The sequence below is a fragment of the Acanthisitta chloris genome, unplaced genomic scaffold (genome assembly GCF_000695815.1).
Source record: "Acanthisitta chloris isolate BGI_N310 unplaced genomic scaffold, ASM69581v1 scaffold8355, whole genome shotgun sequence".
In the NCBI taxonomy this organism is placed as follows: Eukaryota; Metazoa; Chordata; class Aves; order Passeriformes; family Acanthisittidae; genus Acanthisitta; species Acanthisitta chloris.
Window position 1 is genome coordinate 7,423 of NW_008672038.1, and position 19,362 is coordinate 26,784.

Below are 19,362 nucleotides of genomic sequence, written 5' to 3' on the forward strand. Positions count from 1 at the left end.
GACCCTAGGAAAGCATGTCTAGCCCAGCCCAATCACCCAGATAGATGGACAATCCTGGGAAGTCACTCCCACTCTCCCAGTATAAACCACACTTAGACACCACGACTTCCTTGTAGCTCTAGGGGTGCACAGTGAAAGGTTTGTAGCTCTCAGCATAAGATTGTTTTGGTAGTTCCAAAGAGTGGGAACTTTGGCCATCCCTGCACAAACCAGCATGTCTAGCCCAGCCCAATCACCCAGATAGATGGACAATCCTGGGAAGTCACTCCCACTCTCCCAGTATAAACCACACTTAGACACCACGACTTCCTTGTAGCTCTAGGGGTGCACAGTGAAAGGTTTGTAGCTCTCAGCATAAGATTGTTTTGGTAGTTCCAAAGAGTGGGAACTTTGGCCATCCCTGCACAAACCATGCTTCCAAATTCCTGTGCCAGGAGCAGAAACACCTTAAGTGTGCTTTTGTACACTGCATACCAACTCAGGATTGCCTACAGCCATCTCAGGCCTCTGAGGCTGATGTTTGGAGTGCTTTATACCACCAGAGTAGCACAGAAGGAGAACACCTGACACCAGTCAGCAGTTCATTCTCCAATTAAAATGAATCACAGATAATAAACTCAACATCGTGTTCGTGCACAGCACATTCCACCTTGACATAAAGTTAATCCTGTACCTGTTGCATAATGCCACGAGAATGTTTACAAGTGCCCAGAGTAGTCCACAGCAGTGCTAACATGAAACCATAACAGAGCACAAAACAACTAAATGTTCAAAAGCAGAAATTGCCATTATGCATATCACAGAATTCCAAGTTTCTATGGATATAATTACCTGCTTAGTGTAGGATAAGTAGAAGAACATCCATCTTTGGCAGAGCTGATCAGTTCAGGAACACCAACACTAGAGATTTCCTCTATAGCTTTCAGGATGTTATCTGTGTGCTCCAAGTAGACACTAAATCAAAAACCAGCACAGTTGATCAGTAGATATTACATAGAATAACACAACAAGGTCTTGAACACTGCCTTACCTCCAATATGTGGCCTAAAATTGTCAAGCTCTTTCTTAGGCCCAAAGCAACCACATGTAGGAAACATAAAGCAATACTTAGAACAGTCACATTAACGTCATTAAAAGTTACATCCGAAACATAGGTGGATTCAATATTTTCTGATTTTTGTATTTAGGAAGGACAGGATGGGAAGAGGACAAGATAGAATTGCTCTTTATGAGAGAGAACACCCAACCAGTATGGGTGACATTGTAATGGGTGTCTGCTATAGGCCACCTGGATCAGGAACAACAAGTAAACGAAGCTACAGACAACCAGGAGCAGCTCCATGTTGCAGGCCCTGGTCCTCACATGGGACTAACCACCATGATACCTGCTGGAAGGACAGCCCAGCAGGGCATAAGCAATCCAGGAGTCTCCTAGAGGGCATTGATGAGAACTTCCTGACAAAGGTGACAGAGTACCTGATGAGGAAAGGTGAGCCACTGGATCTCACCCTTCAAACTAGGAGGAGGTCTTTGGGGACAGGAAGGCTGAAGGCAGCCTTGGCTGCAGTGACCATGAGATTGTGGAGTTCAGGATTCTGAGAGGAGGGAGCAAGACAAATAGCAACATTATAGTCCTGGATTTAAGGAGGACAGACTTTGGCCTCTTCATGGATCTTCTTGCCATGGGGCAGGGGCCTAGGCCTAGAGAGGGGTCCAAGAAAGCTGGCTGATATTTAAGGATCACCTCCACCAAGCTCAAGAACAGTCCATCTCAAAGAGCAGAAAGTCAAACAGAATGGATGAACAAGGAGGTCCTGGCAAAACTCAAACACAAAAAGGGAGTATACAGAAGGTGGCAGCAGAGACAGGTAACCTGAGAGGAATACAGACACAGTGTCCAGGCATGCAGAGATGTGGTTAGGAAAGCCAAAGCTCTCCTGGAGTTAAATCTCTTAAATGTGGTGAGGTGTGTCAAGGGCAATAAGAAGGGCTTCTTTAAGTATACAGGTAGCAGAGAAGACTAGGGAAAATGTAGGTCCACTGCTGAATGGGGCAGGAACTTTGTGACACAGGACATGGAAAAGGCTACGGTAATGCTCAGGGACTGAGTGCCTTCATCATCTCTGTCTTTACTAGCAAAACTGGCATCCAGAAATCTCATGGGTCAGAGTAGGGGTAAGCCTGGAGCAAGGAAGACTTTGTGGAAACAGATCAGGTTAGGAAATAGCTAAGCTAACTGGACACACATAAGTCCACAGGCCCTGAGTACTGAATGAGGTGGCTGATGTCATTGTGAGACTCCTCTGTTATCTTTGAATGATTGTGGTGGCTGGCTGGGAGAGGTGCCTGAGGGTTGAGGGAAAGCAAATATCACTCCTGTCTTCAAGAACGGCAGGAGGAAGGACCCAGGGAACTACAGTCAGCTACATCTTGATCCCTGGGAAGGCTGTGGAACAACTATCCTGACAACCATTTCCAGGCACATGAACAAGGAGTCCTCCAGAGGTTTCCTTCCAACCTCAAACCATCCTGTGAATCTGTGGCTGTATTTTACCTAATACTCAGTCCTGCTCTCCTTGACATTAGTGAGAGCTTAGCTGCATTCAGTTTAGTGAAAACAGGACACTTTGGTCCAGATCCACACTTATATATGTATGTATGCACGCAGACATGTAGATGTGTTGATGCATACTGACAAGCTTAGTCTAGCAAACATTGGGTAAGAGAATTCTATCACTCATTGTCTTTCAATGCTGTAGAAACAGTGCTTTAGGCCAAGCTGTGTAAGCATTAGGGTTATGATTCAGAGGGGTCACTCCTCTTCAGCAACAGTAATTATTACAAAGAGAGTGTCTCAGCATGCCTGAGGCAATGGCTTGAGTCTTACCAGAGCAGAGTGTGCAGAGCACTGTTGAACTGGCTGCCCTTCTCACGTTCTCCACTGGGCTTCACCCATGACTGGCAGAGGAATTGCTTCGCTAGTGAAGCTGTGAAAGATAAGGGATAACTTACTGAAAGAAGAATCAAAAAAATTTCCTTCTTCCATATAACAGCAGTGTTCAAAAGGTTTTTTGAAAGATTACAATATTGCTATTCCCCATGTGCCCAAGTAAGAATGCATTTTCCCTAAAAAAACAGTAAGGTAACAAAATATATATACATCCAGTGTGTTCCTGGTCTGAAATACCTGTTCACATCAGAATTGTGATCCACCTCTGGCCATTTCTGCCTGACAAACTTATGTTAAACCTTTTTTGTTTGGTAGCTCCTGCAGTGTGCCATCTGTTTGGTTTTAATTAGGCCAGATGCAACCCCTAGGGTATGCATTTCTAGAAATGGAATTCCAATAACCAGTGACTTGACCTTTTGGCCACAGCACTATAATAATAAATGTGAATAGACAAGTTTCAAGTTCTTAAATCAAAACTGCTAAGAAACCTGCATGTCTCTTGTAGAAATGTTTACAAGCAAGAAACTATTAGTTAAATTAATATTAGTATTCCCCCACAGTCAGTGGATAATTCTCCCAAGGTGGGACACTTGAAAGTAGTAAACAAGTCTCAAATGAGGGAACTTAACAGTTCTGAGTGGCTGTGGGCATTTGAGAAGAACAAATTTATAGAAGTGTCTTATTATGACAAAGTATGGCTGAGAGAGGCAACTGTCTGGAGTCTTTATTTCAGTGTGTGCAGAAACAGAGACCAACTAGTTTTCTTGTGTATTCCCTGCAAGCATGTCTGTGCCTTATCTGCTTGAATGCTCTTCCTCTTACATAATGGGCCCTAATCCATGAGAGGAGCTCTCTTGACTGACAATGTATGTTGCATAGGGCTAAGAACACACAGGTTTTCCTCTCTCTGCCCTGCAGTAACAGCTGTATTTGCAGTTCATTTCCATAAATTTTGGAAATGAGCTGTCACAGACATCTGTCCTTACACCAGGAAACTACAGGGGATTAAGTCTATGATCAATCACCTCCATAACCAGTAATTACACTGGTCCCAACACTGAACAGCAGGATGTGCTTAGAATTCTTAAAAGTTGTTGAGGCTCTGACTTTTAAAAATACCAGCTAAGAGCTGGAGTCTGCCTGTCTGCATGGGACTGGGGCACAGCAGAAAAAATACCAAAGAGGTTCCAATATATTTACTGCTATTTCTTTCATTAACACCTTGGACTGGTCACCCAGTGAGATTATTAGTATATGAAAAGGAAATCTCTCCCTCAAAAATGCACTCTTCAGATAGAACCCAAGATTTACAAAAGACCACATACAAAATAATCTGAGATTAGTGGTTCTCCACAACATTACCCATTTTCTCTCTCTTCCAGCCAGCCATAGGTTTCTCAGCGATGGCAATCAGGAGCTGAGTGAGGAGGGATGCACAGTGGAAGCTGGGAACACTCTGCTGGAAATTCAGTAGGTACTGAAAGCTCTCACTGGGGATGACAGGAAAGGGAAAAGGTAAAAACAGTGTCAACAGGGTGATCTCTCAGAAACACATCAATAAAAGGGAAGCATGAGACCATCTCAGACCCAAGGTCTCCCCTGCCCAGTATTTTGTCTCTGGCAGAGCTCTTCTGAAGGGGTGGTCAGCCACTTTCAGTCACTGAGAGGCTTCTCTCAGGCTCCAGTCACTCTTGGTCTAGCAACACCTTTATATACTGCTTTTGCCTACTGTTCCTGTAAGCATTCTATCCAGAACATGCTCATTCCTTCTGTGAATCCTACTAATCTCCTCGCCTCAAATGGCATACAAATGAATGAGATCCATAGATTCATGCATATTTTATATTCCATTATCTCCTTTCCATTAGCTTTGACTGCACTGACATTCAATTAAATACAAAGCTCTGTTTGAAGTGAGTGTGGTCTCTACGAGAGCTCCCAAACTCACATTTACCCATAATGCCCACACAAAGCAGGGAAAATGGCTTTAAATGTATCCATTTCAAAGCTTGGGAAATACAGATTTTACCTTATCAGCTCCTCAAGAAGAAGAAACTCTGTCTCTCCTGGCTTTAGCCTGTCTGCAAGCACCTGGAGAGCTGACCTCAGCAAGTCAGCATTTTCATGCTGAGAAAAACCATTCCTGAGGGGAGGAAAAAAACCCAGTTCATCATCAGACTAGAAGGAAGAGAGGAATCAGATGCAAATGCATATCTGGGCATAGTTTGCAAGATATACATAATAAATATCTATACACATATATATGTATGTCTATACATATCTATACACATATATAGGTATGTCTATACATATATATGTATATCTATACATATATGTGTGTATATATATACATATATATACACATATATATACATATATAAAAATACCTGAAAACTGAAAGAGAATGGAAGACCTTGTGCACAAACAATAATAACTTTCTAGTTAGACTGCAGATCTAGCTTTGTGGGGAGAGGCCATTTCACATAAGTGGAGGTCCCTATAGACTAAATCTATGCTAAGCAGACCTCAAAAAAGAGGATATGTAATGGCAGTTGCTGTGCAAGTGCAGTGATCATGGCTGGTAACCTCTTGAACAACAAGTAGGAGCCTAACAGAGAGGAAAACTGTAGAGACCTTCATTAATTCTTTGAACTCCCACTGTCTATGAGGATATGCATTCTAGAAATGCTCAAATGCATCCACATTCCAGTTCAATAGACTGAACACATGAACTTGATAATGGCAATGCTCAATTGCACCTTTAAAACACTAATTAGTTAACAATCAGAAGAGGTCTTGACTAAACATATGTAAAAGGAGTTGTAATTTGGCTGTTGAATTTCAGTGGCTGCACAGCTCACCCCAATATAGGGCTGTCTGACCTACAGCAAATCAGAGTTATGTTACACTCTGTCCAAACTGAACAGCAAAACTGATCTTGAGCTGCCTGTGGTTACAAAGTAGACCAGGTTCTTAGGTTTACAAGGTGGGTAGACTCAGGAACAACCAACATTCACATCGCCTAAGAGAAAATGACAAATCCAGGAATGGCCAGAATTGGATCAGGGTTTCTGAGGCTCCAGTGGTGGCCAACAGGAGAGGCAGACCTCAGACTTCACTTTTTATGCAGTTACTACTGTTTATGAAGTACAACAAGGGTAAAATGTTTTCCACATACAGATATAAACTGGGGTTTAGAAAGAACTTCTATGATACTATCCTGGGTTATACTAGCAGATGCAGAGGTCAAATTCAGGCTGCACAAGCATTGTTGAGTTTGACATTTGTGAATCCAACTTGAATGCATCAGCAGGACAGGCTTTTTGTCAATGAAGTACACATTCATCCTTTCCCATGTGCAAGAGAAATTCTTTCATCACTCAGCATTCAGACAATGACAATTTAGCAAAGGATGAAAGGACTTAGAATCATAGAATCATCAAGGTTGGAGGAGACCTGTAAGATTAGCAATTCCAACAATTAACCTGCCCCTCTGCTGTAATCCCTAAACCCTATCCTCCAGTGCCAGATCCAGATGCCTCTTAAACACCTCCAGGGATGGTAGTTACTGGGTAAGAAATTCCAAGATCCCTAGGCAGAATGGGAGTTGCACAATTAGGTGTGCCAGGATGCCTCTGATGCTGGTCTTGACCCAAAAGCCCATTGGTTGAATTCCATCCAGTTCAGTGCTTCATCACCTACAGCTTTAGCTCAGCTCAGGATGAGGCAATGAAGCCTGATGTAACTATGAAGTGCTTAGAAATCTCCACCCACTGCAGTGTGCTGTTCTGCACGGCGGATAGGCCATTGGCAGGGCACAAACACTCTTATGAAAAGGAGCAAGAAGAGGAGGCAATAAAGGGGCTTTGTTCGTGTAGGCAACTACATACTATTTTTAAACTCACCAAGCAAATAAGGAGCGAAAAGTTAGTAAGAGCTGTTGGTAGCAAAAGGACATCAGCTGCTGCTCCTGGATGTTCACTCCTGGTTCCTCTTCCGCATCCTGATTTTGTACAACTTCCTGAAATAAAGAACAAATAATTCATTAAACACTATTCCAAAGAAAGAGAAGAGCACAAGAATCCATTCCCATAAATTCCATGTTTAAAAAAACCTGAAGAAAACAAAGCGACCCTTTTTTCCCCCACAAGTAAAATGAAAACTATCTTTACAGAAGACAAAACTTCACAGTTGAGTCAAAATTGCTGCCCACTGACCTGGAAGTAGTTGTGCATGTTCTCCATGTGCTTACACAATGGCTTTAGTAGACTGACTACACACATGGCTACTTCCTTGGGGGATCTCTGGCACAGGTGGGAAAAGCCAATATCCTTGTAGCCTTTTTCCTGCAGCAAACCCAAAAGTCACTTCATCAGCCTTACCTGCAAACAACTTCACATCAAGCACTACCTCTGAGACTGCTTCTGAGCAGTTGAAGTCCTGATGTCATATTCTGTGACCCTGCTGTAATGATAGGACAAGGGCTAACGGGTCCAAACTGAAGGAGGGGAAGTTTAGGTTAGGTATTAGAAAAAAGTTTTTTACTGTAAGGTGGTGAGACTCAGGCACAGGTTGCCCAGGGAGGCTGTGGCTGCTCAAACCTTGGCAGTGTTCAAAGCCAGGCTGGATAAGGCCTTGAGCAGCCTGGTCTGGTGGGAGGTATCCCTGTCACGGCAGAGGGTGGGACTGGATGATATCTAAGGATCATTTCAATCCCTAAAATTCTATGATTCTATGACACTTCCTGGCAGAGTGTAAGAAAGTTGACTTCTGCTGGACAACCAACTTGGGCAAGTGGATAACACTCCATGATAAAAATAAAACTGGTGTGACTTTTTGCTGTTTCATAGAAATCATTTAGGTTGGAAAAGACCTTTAAGATCAGAGTCCAGCACTTTACTCAAACACTAAGAGAAGGCAGTCTCTGCTCATGAGAATTATGATTGGTAGAAAGAACAATGAATATAATGGAGTGCCAAGTTGCAGTGAATTTCTCATAGTTTAATGCAGTGGGACATGCAGTTACTTTTCTCCTGAAGGCATCAGCCAAGAACACAAACAGTCCCTGCACTCAGAGGGGGTTTCTAATGCAGAAAAAGTAGAAACACAGATGTGGCAGCTTCTGCTGGCTGCAGCAGCCATCTGGCCTGCCTAACCTGAGCTGCTTCTTGAACAGCACAGCCATTCTCCCCAGGGAGGGCCAGGAAAAGGGTCACTTGAGCTTTGAGGCTACAAGACTTCCCCTCAATTCCTGAGACATGCAGAGAAATAGATGCTGCAGACACTTCAGCACGAGAAATGGTACCCAAGTCTCTTTTGAAAGAGCAAGTACTGCTCTGACACACAGCTGGGTGTCACACTTCCCTTTAACTGTCAGGTGAAAATAATGCTGAAAAACCTCTCTCTTGGGAAAGGCCTGGAGGCCACTGATGTGCTCTGCCTCAGCCCAGGTCTAGACCCAGCAGCTGCTGCTGTACTTGCCTTTAGAAAGGGCAGTCTCCTTGTGGAGCCTGAGGTCAGCACATGTTCCAGCTTCCAGCACAGGTCGTCCAGAAGGAAACAGAGTTCAGCGCCCCCAGCTGCACAACTCCGCGAGCCTGTGATTAAAAGAACAGTCAATCCAGGACCCAGATGTAACTGCAGTGCCTTGAAGCTCCAGTTCACCCACTCCATTTCCCGTTATGACTCCTGCCTTAGTTAACCTCAGGAGGGACCTATTTGGTAGATGCTTGTGTTTTCTGGCTACCCCAGGCAGGTATGGGGCATTGGTTCTGGCTACTCATAGCATGAAGCAACCCTGACACTCCAAACGTAGCTGAGGCAATGTCAGTACAACTTAACTACAGAGAAAGAGCTGATTTATGTACATTGACATTGAAAATAAGGTCCTAAGGATAAAAAGAGGCTTAAGCCCAAAAAGTCACAAAATTCACCAAGTAATAGTCAAGAAGTAATTTGGAATAATGTCACATAGCCCAAGAGACATGTCAAACAGTCTTCCAGCTGGGCTGTGACCTGCATGCACAGAGACAGCTGTCCTGCAAGGGCAGGCCAGGCTGTGCTCCAGCCTGCCACGGCCTTTCCACATTTTATGCATCTTCCTGTAGCCTGACAAAACGCAACTCCAGATGGACTAAGCCTGCCTACAAAGATGGTAACAAAATGAAGCACTTCTACTTTCCATAGCAATGCAGTTTTATGCAAGCTCCCAGATGATACACAGGACCCAACCCACTGAGGGCACCTCGCAACACCAGTCCCACATCTGTGCTGTTTCTGATCTGATAATGCCTTGAGACACTTGTCTTTTTGCAACACAGGCTTTACTTAGATGTCATAGGTTCTTTCAGACAAGCAAACTGCCACCGAGTTCATTTAACACCCTAGAGCTCACCAGTGTTCAGTATTAAAGCCCTTTCTCTCCATTAGGTCTCTACATGCTATACTGCATCTTTCTCCTTCTATGCAATATTTACATGACATTACATTTGCTTTTAATGTTGCTATGCAACATGCCTGTGCTCTTCTCAGGAAAGTCGCTTTTTTCTCAGTGCCTGGAAGTACTTGGGTTTCTTTGGGGTCATATTGTCTCCTGGTCCCTAGCTCACAGTCCTGGACCAACACATCTTAGCACCAATCTGTTCTCTACTTCACTGGAACAGAATGGCCAAGGCCACCGGGAGAGGCTGTTACAGAAAGTCTTATCAGTGTGGTTTTAGGTTGCTGCACTCACCTCTGTATGCATCTCTGTGTCCAAGACAGACTTTGTCAGCAGCCCACAGTGCAGCACAGTGAACACCTCGAGGTCCAGCTCTCGGAAGTATGGGCGATAGCTCTGCAGCTGTGCCAGAGGATTTCCTGCCTCTCTCTCAGTACCAGTCTGAAAAGGAAATGGCAGGATTAAGGTTGCAACCTGCAACCTTCTGACCTCAAATACAGCTATTTCTTTCACTCAGATTTCTATCTTTAGTGCCAGGTTGAAAAAAAAAAGACAAAAAATAACTGATGATAGCTAGTAGAGAGACAAGCACATAGAATCAGAAGCATTTTCATTTTGGACTGTACATGTCACTAAAAGTTTTCTAGGAAAAAATTGTAGGAAACTAATATCTTTGCTATCCCTTTTCTGCAAATCAGTGGCCATTGTGAAGCCCATTCTGGACTTGCACCATAAGCACCAGAATATCTTTGCTATCCCTTTTCTGCGAATCAGTGGCCATTGTGAAGGCCATTCTGGACTTGCACCATAAGCACCACAAGAGATGAAGGCTAATGTTTTGGTCTTTGCTAAATACTAGAAAGGTGAACTATTGGATGCTCTGTTGCCTCTGACAGTAAGTTCCTAAGAGATTCACTCCACACGACCCAGTCATGGGAGCTGATGTACATTACACAGCATTTCTGTATTCTGTTGTCCTGGGCAGGGCATGGCATCTAAGGACTCATCTGGGACCAGTACTCTAGTTAAGTGAAAAGAGGAAATGCATTCCTTCTTGAAATTATTTCAGACTCTGCTGATTCCCTGTAACTTAAGTGACTTTGTTATCATATCCGGCTCAGATATCATATCTGCACAATAACCTAGAAGTGTGTTTTCCTGGCTGAACATGATAAAGTGGGCTCTGAATAACATTTATTAGTAGCAGTGGTAGAAGCAGGACCTCACGTAATGCTTATGAGGTCCCATCCTCCAGGATACTGAGCCCAGAGCTGGGCACATTTCCCTGGCTTCTCTCTTTCAGCCAGCTCAGATCTTGCATTCCAGACATGCTGACAATACTGTAAGAGCTTATTCAAAAGAACAAGAAATAAAATCCAGTAATAAATTACTTGATGGGTTTGGGAAATAGTTCTTAACATGAGATGAAAATGGATAATTTTAAAGACACTTTATCATTAATACACTGATTAAACACCTCAAGGAACATTTGCACAATAAGCACCTGTGAATGAAGCAGATAAGAACAGCAGGAGATATGGTCCTTACCAGGGTTTGTATTTTCAACATTCATCTCAGTTTCTGACCCAAGTCTAGGAATGGCAGGTTATTGCAGTAATTTGAGGGAGGGGACACTGTCTTAAACAGAAACCTTCTACAGTCTTCATCAGAAAGTAACTAGCTATTAGGGATACTCCCACAATTCTCAGTGCCCTGACCCAAACTCCCTGCTGGGAGAGCAGATGACCTCTGCAGGGACAGTTTTCAGACTTCTGATGGGAGGCAGGTGCTGGAAAGAAGAACTGAACCCCTTGACTGTGATGAACTTTTGAAATCAACAACCCCTCTCTCAAAGCTTTTGTTTATGCTTCTATGTCATCTTCCCTAGTCTTGTCTTCCTTGCAGGTCCCCAGGGGTACACATCTACCTTCTCCAATTCGGAGAGCTCCGTATCCGGCTGGTTTCCCTCGGAACTGTCATCTGCTTGAGAGCGATCTGCAGAGCTGGCTTTGCTGCCATCAGCCTTCTTTTTCCTTCCTTAAAGGGAAAAACAACTTCGGAATCAAAGGCTACACTGTGCTCAGCACTAGACAGCACTTGCAACCAGGCAAACAGCACAGGCTGTACTTTAGTCATCACTAAGGAAGCATGGAGCTTGCACAGGTTGTGTGTCACCTGTAGCCAGGATCATGGTCAAAAGAGTCAAATGAATTTGGGGTTCCCCCACAATCAGCTTCTCTTTTAAAATCATGCTAAGAAATTAAAGCAAGTCTCACTGTTTTTACGGTAGTTTAAGCATTATTAAGTGATTGCAAAAGTGAGTGGGACATCATCTTACAAAATGCTTGAACCAAAATTTAATGTTTCTTCCTCAGACACAGTACTGAAAAAGGAAGAGGACCTCGAAAAGGAAATGTCTCAGCTACAGAAAGGACTTGCAGGGATGCCAAGACAACAGCAGAGTAACTCATTGAATCAAGGAGAACAAAGAAACTGCATTGATTTCAAGTAATTGCACAGGATGTGTTAGACCAAACAGTAAGTCACCAGGGCCAGGTGACACTCACACAAGGTCCCTAAAGGAATTCAAACGGGACATTCAGACCTGTGGCCACAGTGTCAGAGGACTAATAGCTTGTGAACACAATTCCTGTTAATAAAAAGGGATTTACCTCTTTCTCCTGTTCACAGCCAAAATAGCTACCATGTAATAACACAGGGCAGGAAATCAGGCACCTGAGTGTAGGTGTGAGGGGGAGAGAGAAGTCTCTTCTTTTTGTTGGCAATGAATTATTTAATTTAGATACAGTGAGATGCTGCACACCTAAAGGAGGAGCAAGGTTGGTGTCAAAACTCTATATTCTCAGGGCTGTGACCCATGGTCACAACACTCATGGTGTGTCTTCTCTACAGGAGCTGGCAATGGGAAAGGATGAAGGAAGTGTTTCCTAGTGCAGCAGAGCTGTGACAAGCTTACTAAGAGATGAGTTAGGTACATCCTAAAACTCAGGGGTTTCCAAGGTAGCTCAAACCACACGTTTGTACCACATAATTGCATGAACCCCTCAAAGACAGAACTTACTGCTGCAGACAATGCTTTGGCACATGAAAAGTCAAAGAAATCCCTGGATTTTCACTGTCAAATGCTATGCATCAGCTTTCCCAAGGAGACAGATTATTCAACACCTGTTTGGTGTAGGGTATTTTTACATCTCCATTTCAGCTGCAACAGGAGTGATGTGGTAAAATTTCAAGCCAGACAGACCTTGCCAGGAGTTCTGTGCTTTATGCAGGCACAAGCGCAATGGTTGCAGTGCAATGTGCCAGTCATCCCCCACATCACATCTATTTGCTGAAATATTTTAAACTTTCTTTACCATTCCTTTTTCTCCCTGGACCAGCAGCACTAATGGATGGTACAGCCTCCGGGGCTTCAGAATCAAAGGTGGCTGGTGGTGGAACATAGCCAGGGGTTGCTAGAAGAACCAAAATACAGAAACTGGGTTAGTTCAGCTCCTGAATGACAACATATAGGTAAGATACATAGCTAAAGGAAGTACCATATATTTCACTGCCCTGGTGAATTATCCCTCTGCTTTTATGCTGAGGTGCATTTAGCTCCAATTAGACTGATCACCACTGGTCAGCAGAACTGTCAGTCAGTACTCCTGTCTGGTCAAACCCCGTGTCTGATCACCTCCGGCTGTCCTAGCTCCTTATTAAGTACTTTCTTACTCTATATTTCAGTGTAATCTCATGATCATCTGCGTGTGTGTGCAGGCATGTCCTCCAAGGACTAAATACCAACAAATACAGTTGGACCACTCTGGGTCTGTGGTGTCAGCAACTGGAGTGAGTGAGGGTCTCCATGCCCATAGTTCTTGGGAGCATCTCTATGGAGTTTGTGTGTGGAGTCTGTGCCTGTGAGATAAGTGTATGAGTGTGTTTGTCTGTCTGCTAGCAAGCAGGAAGCTGGAACAGCCAGTGAGTAGGGGAACAATGGAGCAGGGATCCCAATGGGATCTGGGCAGGCTATAGGGCACACGGACAGGCTGTGCCAATATTGGGGGATCTGACAATGTTCATGTGCTTGTGACTAGTGTCATTTGTGTGTTCCTCACTAAGGAGGTGATTGGGAAGGGCAGTTTGGACTTGGATAAATTGAAAATGAGAGCTGTCCATGCACCAGTTCTTAGGTCACTGTAAAAATGCAGTGTGTGATACCGTTTACTTCCTCCACTGATGTCTAAGACCATCCCCTTCACTTCACAGCTGATACAGGCCTAGAATGTACAAATGTTTTATACACACCTGCCAAGCATTTTCCCAGCACATTCTGCAGCTCTGTGATGTTCTGTAATCGAATCAAAACTTTCCCCTTCATCTCAGCATCCTGTTGCTGGCAGAAGGCATTTACAACCTAGAGATACAAACCAAACTCACTGACTTAGGGATTTGTACCCACTTTTACTACTTTTTCTTTTCTGAATAACATTCTCAAGTCCTGACTAAGCACACAACACAGCACAAGTGACCTGTGTGACCAGGTCCAGACTACATGAACAAAGCTCTTCAGAATCCCATGAGACATGATCGGTGCAATCTATGAAAAGCAATACAGCAACACCTGTAGATCAAACATTAACTGAAGAGGAATTAGCAGACAGCACATTGTCAGGTTCTGTGCTACTTGTGGCTCTGAAGACCCCTTGGCAGTTCTCAGGTCTGCCAGAAGAAGACCAGAAACAGGGAGGACTGGGAATGTGGAATTGCATGAACTCTGCCCTTCTTATGTTATCAGAATAATCCCAGCAGGGAACATTCCCACCGACCATCGTTGTTAGTAAATACATGGTTCAAATCTGCTTGAAGACACTGCATTTCACTCTTTTGTAAGCTCACGGAGGTATAGAACAGAGAGTACAGAGCATCCCCAAGAAAAGTGATCCTACAGATCCTCTGGAAGTGGAGCACAACTTTTCTGTTAGGCAATATAAGACCATAGTAAAAGACCACAGTATGTTCTTCCCTCTGGCTTCCCTTCTCCTGGCTGACAAACCTCAACTCTTCTAGTCTTCCCTCATCTCTCACCCTTCCACTCCAGAACCTGCAGACAAGGCTCTACTCACCTCACGAAACCAGTTGAGAGCACAGAACAGGAGTGAACACAGAAATTCCCGTTCCTGCTTGGATAGAGTGTCCAGCTTTCCTTCAACCTCCAGGTCAGTCAGGTACAGGGGACAACCTGGGACAGAGCAGGAAGAGTATGTGTTGGACTGTGTTTGCTACCCATGCATGGACCAAGTGTCTTTCCAAAGCCTCTATCAATTCCAATGGCTATTCAGAGTTAGTCCTGTCAGCCACTCCATTCCCAGACAAAGCAAATGTCTCCCCTGCCTCCCCTCCACTTTATGGACACAGAACATCTCAGCCTGCTTCACAAACTGCCCAATTCTTCCTGCAGCTGCAGGAAGTCTTTGCAGATCTGGGACAGGAACAAGGCAGCCAGCCAGAAAGGGCCATTTCCCATACCTAACAAGGCATCAATCTCCTCCAGGCTTCCACTGTTTTGCTCTGCAGTGTAGAGCCTCAGCAACCGGAAACAGGGTGACAGACATATGGGTGACACCACCCTGGGGAGAAACAAGACATGGAGTGGGTCCTGTGTTTTATCTCTCTCCAGAATGCCCATCACTTTTCCATTATGTCCTGTGTCCTCCCCCAGGCCACCTTGCCTCTGCCTTTTATTTTGCTTCTTTCAAGTCCCATCAACAGAGCAGAAATGCATCAAATGGTTAGAAAAAAAATACTACAAATTGGTGATCATCAGTTTTCTGGAAAAGCATAAAAGGGCAGAAAAATGTTTGTAATGAACAAAAAATGGGGTCAGATTTATTTCTGGAAGAAATCAAAGTTGAATAATTCAGGAGAAACTGTAAAAATTTGTGCACAACACAACTATGAGCAGTGGAGAAATCTCTTTGAAGGTTTTGCAGTGTGTCACTGCTCAAATTCTGGGTGAGGAAAACTAACATTTTTCCATGGATCCATGTAAAGTAGCTATATTTTCTTTTATTCTAAAGTGATCATACCTTCTTTAAAGCAGCTGAAATCTCAATGAAGCCTTATGACAGCAAATTACACAGGATATGAAGGTACAAATTTTTTAAAGAAAGCATGCTTTTTTATTTCTTACATGCTCCCTGTTCCATTTCCCAAAGACAATGTCCTTATTTCTCAGTTAAATTTCACTTTGGGCTGCATGTTTGTGGTTTTGCTGTGGAGCACAGTCTACAGCACGACTTACCCAAGATCACCTGAACAGCCCAAGAACAGACTGCCAGTTCCCAACCAGCTTCTGCCTCTAGACCTATCTGAATGTGTGAGACAGCAAGAGAAGGAAAAGGACACTAGAAACCGGTAAATTCTCTGCCCTGCTCTTTATCAGGCTCTTTGGGAGACAGGGCTGATAGCAGTGAAGTGTACCAAATGAAAATAATTCCTTTACCTTTGCAGTCATCCCACAGTTAAGTATCAAAGTACCTTTTGTTTTGGTTCCTCACTCCACCAGTGACCCTGCCGAGCTCACTCTGTGACAGCAGTGGTAAGAGGTTTATAGCAATTGCTCCCTGACTCTGATCTTCATCCAGATTATACAAGGGCTTCACTGGGAACAAGAACGAACTGCAAGGGAAGACAGACAAGCTCTTGCTGACAATCTCAGTTCTCAGTGACAGAAATATTACCAACACTATCTGTGATTAGCTTACCCATCCACCGTGGGGCTGAGATCCACCACAAAGTCACTGGGAAAGTCCTCCACCAAACTCTTCCCAAAGTCTTCCTATAAGGGAAGAAAAACCTGCTCAGCAAAGGGGCTCAGTGAAGAAAACTTCAAGAGCAACAGAGGGAGATACAGAAGATAAGGCCAAAGAAAAGTATCCTGGAACAGTCACAGCAATGAAGCCCACTGCCTGTGAGGAGAGACGAGGCCTGCCTTCAGACACAGAGCCAGGAAACATTGCTAAGTGTGCACAGCCAGTTTCTTCCCAGCTCTTTGGATGTGGGCTTGACTACAAGCTCTGGAGTGATGCAGAGGCAGAGCAGTTGGCTAGAAGAAGAAAGCAGCCCAGGTGAAAGAGAATCCCCCTTACGAAGAATGAGCTGTTCTAGTAGCCTTCACTAACTTCTTCCTATTACCGTAAGTACCACTTATTTATTTATTGCCATAAATGACTGTGGCTCTTCCAAGTCCTTAGGGATCAGATAGCCTTAATAATCTGACCAGAAGCCAATTTCAATACTGAGTTTAAAGTTCTTGCAGATTCTACTTTTGTCTATGAATCTTGACAGCATGCTCTGTAACATCACTTAATTTCCTTTAAAAGGCTTCCTGTTGTTATGTGAAAATTAACATGTGTTAAAACACAACAAGGAATCTGCCACAATCAAGAAAAGCCAAGAGAGCTGAAAGAGGATACTGTATCTGGCCAATCTCTTACAGAACAAAGAGTTTTCAGACTGGAGCAAAATCAGCAAAGTGACTCTGTGCTGCCAATGCCTGAAAAACATCACATTCCTGAAGAATTCATGAAGTTCAAACTACTCTGCAACATACCAGGAGCTGCAAGTCCAAATGGCCCTTCTGCTTCTCAATCAAACTGGCAAGTTCATCATAGTACAGAGCCAAGACCTCTGGTGTTTGCTCACAGCAGAAGCCTACAAGGTCCAGCAAGGTAGAAAGCTGAAAGGAGAGAGAACAGTAAGCAGTAGTAAATGGTAAATTTACTAAGGTAAGGCAAGATAAATTGATCCAACTCAAGCTTTTACCTCAAGCCCTTTTTACACAAATTTACTCTGAGACATATCCAGAACTTCATCTCTACAGTAACAGCTCATGGTGACTGGTCTTGTAAAGACCCAGTTTTAATAAGGAACATGGGCCTTTTGGGGTGCTGGCCTAGTTCCACCATGAAATAACACAAAAGTCTGCCCAGGACCACTCTTGAATAGAGTGCCAGCCTAGAATAAGGTTCTTCAACAGGAATCAAGGAAAAAGGTCAAGGCTAGGCTAACCCTGTAGCAGAAGTACTTTGTCCAGATGTCCTGAAAGGCACAGCTGCCAAGCTGAGGAGATGGCAAAGGCTGCCTTTGGCCCACTGATGCAGATTGCCCTGTTTCTTTCCTTTGTGTTTGCAGTAACTGGAGAGAACACTTTCACTAAATGGCTGCAGTGCTGCTTGTCCTGGACCAGCAGCAGGCAAGACCAGGGGCTGCTATCTGAATATAGACATTTGCTTCTCCAAAACAGTTTTTAATAGATTCTTCGTTCTGCAGTGAATGTACAAGAATTCCAAGCTCAGGAAAACTAACTCCCAGATCCACATGCTACTTCAGTTATGACTGAATTTCCAGTCACTCCTCCTTGCTGGCCATATCCTCCCTGACCCCACACTGCCCCGTTCTTTGTACTCACCTGCCCATCACGCTCGCTGTTCAGCTCTGGTCTCTCCAGTGAACCACCATCTCCTTCATTCCTGAAAGCAATTAAAAACCTTCCTTTTGTGGCACAACACAAGGGATGGCAAAACTCATCACACACACATGGTTCTCTTTCCAACAATTAGAGAATTATGAATGAAAAATTTGTTCTTTGGAACACATCATGAAAAGACTTGCTGTTGTCTGGGACAAGACAAAATCATCTTCAAGGATATGGTTCTTCTAACCTGTTGAAACCTAAACTGTGTAGTCATCACCTCTTTTGAAAGCCATGGAGCATCACCTTACCACAAGGCTGTAGTTGTACACTCAGACAACTACCCAAAATTCCTACTGCTTACTTGCAGGGTTCAGAAAGGTACTTTTTCCTTTGATAATTTGGCTTTCTGAGTCTGTCTCCTTCAGTCTTTTCTCTGAGAAAATCAGACAGGATGCCAGTAAGGTACACAATGCTCCAATATGATGCAAAGATATTTCTCAAGGGCCAGCAGACAAATTTTTCCCCATGCATTTCGGTCAGATTTGATTGGGAAGGAATTTCTCTACAGGTCAAACAATCAGATTCCCTGGGGATTTACTCCTTTTTCTGAGGCACAGAACACTCTCCACCTGCTGGGATCATCTGTGTGCACTTTACTCAGCAAACTCCCTGCCTCCAAAGATGCCTTGATGATTACCCACACAGGCTCTTCAGGATTTCCCCCCCCCTGTAATTCTTATTCTAGGATTTTTAAAATCTCCTCTTGAAATAACTATATTAGCATATCCTGCTTAGACTTAACAGTGCCTTTAAATTAGTGAGTCTGATGCCAGTGCTATGGGAGCAACCAAGAGGGAGTCCACTGACTCAGGGTCTAGAGCCAAGATGGACGTCTCTCTCCACATAATAAACAGCAAAAGCATTTTATTAGGAGGTGCAATATCAGTGAGCTAAATAATGCTTCTAAACACCAATTGAATCTTCCTTTGCAAGTGCTTTAATCTTTGCCACAGCTCTTATCAGGAGTTTGCCTGGTTTACAAATGCTGCTTATAAATTATACAGTAGAGCAAAAATTGTTATGCCAGTGCCCAGCACAGCAGTAACAATCTTATCTCCTTACTTCTCCTTTAGGCTTCCCTGGATTCAAACATGGAGCACATCAGTTTATTCAGCTTAGTGTCAAAGCTGATCTGCAGCCAGTCCACCAGTTTTCAAGTTTTTTTCCAAGCAAGAGGTCCTGCTGGTGCTAGTCAAGGCATCGAAAAATAGGCATTAACAAGGAATTTGGGATGCCTTTGAGACTAGCAGCAGGTGAGCAGCACAGGATGGGTTGGAACACAAAACACCACAGCCTGCAGAAGTGAGTTTTAAGTTTCTGGATTTGGCCAACATGTGCGTGGGCTCAAAGGCAATGCCCTCCTGTCTTTGTTCCACTCCAGGCTTGGCCTGAACTCAAAGTATGTTAAATTCATCTTTGCTACATTCCCTC

At 43.8% G+C, this 19,362-nt stretch overlaps 1 protein-coding gene across 1 annotated transcript in view; it reads right to left on the reverse strand.

The window, feature by feature from the left end:
• Nucleotides 1-19,362, reverse strand: part of LOC103801914 (Fanconi anemia group D2 protein-like) — a gene marked incomplete at its 3' end in the record, with an annotated part of 44,452 nt that overhangs the window by 7,416 nt on the left and 17,674 nt on the right. Inside the window, 18 exon segments of the mRNA XM_009074353.1 lie at nucleotides 832-954; nucleotides 2,888-2,987; nucleotides 4,313-4,440; nucleotides 4,980-5,093; nucleotides 6,856-6,971; nucleotides 7,168-7,296; nucleotides 8,432-8,523; nucleotides 8,526-8,547; nucleotides 9,684-9,830; nucleotides 11,317-11,426; nucleotides 12,767-12,865; nucleotides 13,701-13,809; nucleotides 14,519-14,634; nucleotides 14,922-15,022; nucleotides 15,933-16,073; nucleotides 16,160-16,233; nucleotides 17,008-17,133; nucleotides 17,866-17,926. Coding sequence (XP_009072601.1) covers nucleotides 832-954; nucleotides 2,888-2,987; nucleotides 4,313-4,440; nucleotides 4,980-5,093; nucleotides 6,856-6,971; nucleotides 7,168-7,296; nucleotides 8,432-8,523; nucleotides 8,526-8,547; nucleotides 9,684-9,830; nucleotides 11,317-11,426; nucleotides 12,767-12,865; nucleotides 13,701-13,809; nucleotides 14,519-14,634; nucleotides 14,922-15,022; nucleotides 15,933-16,073; nucleotides 16,160-16,233; nucleotides 17,008-17,133; nucleotides 17,866-17,926 — 1,908 coding nt within the window.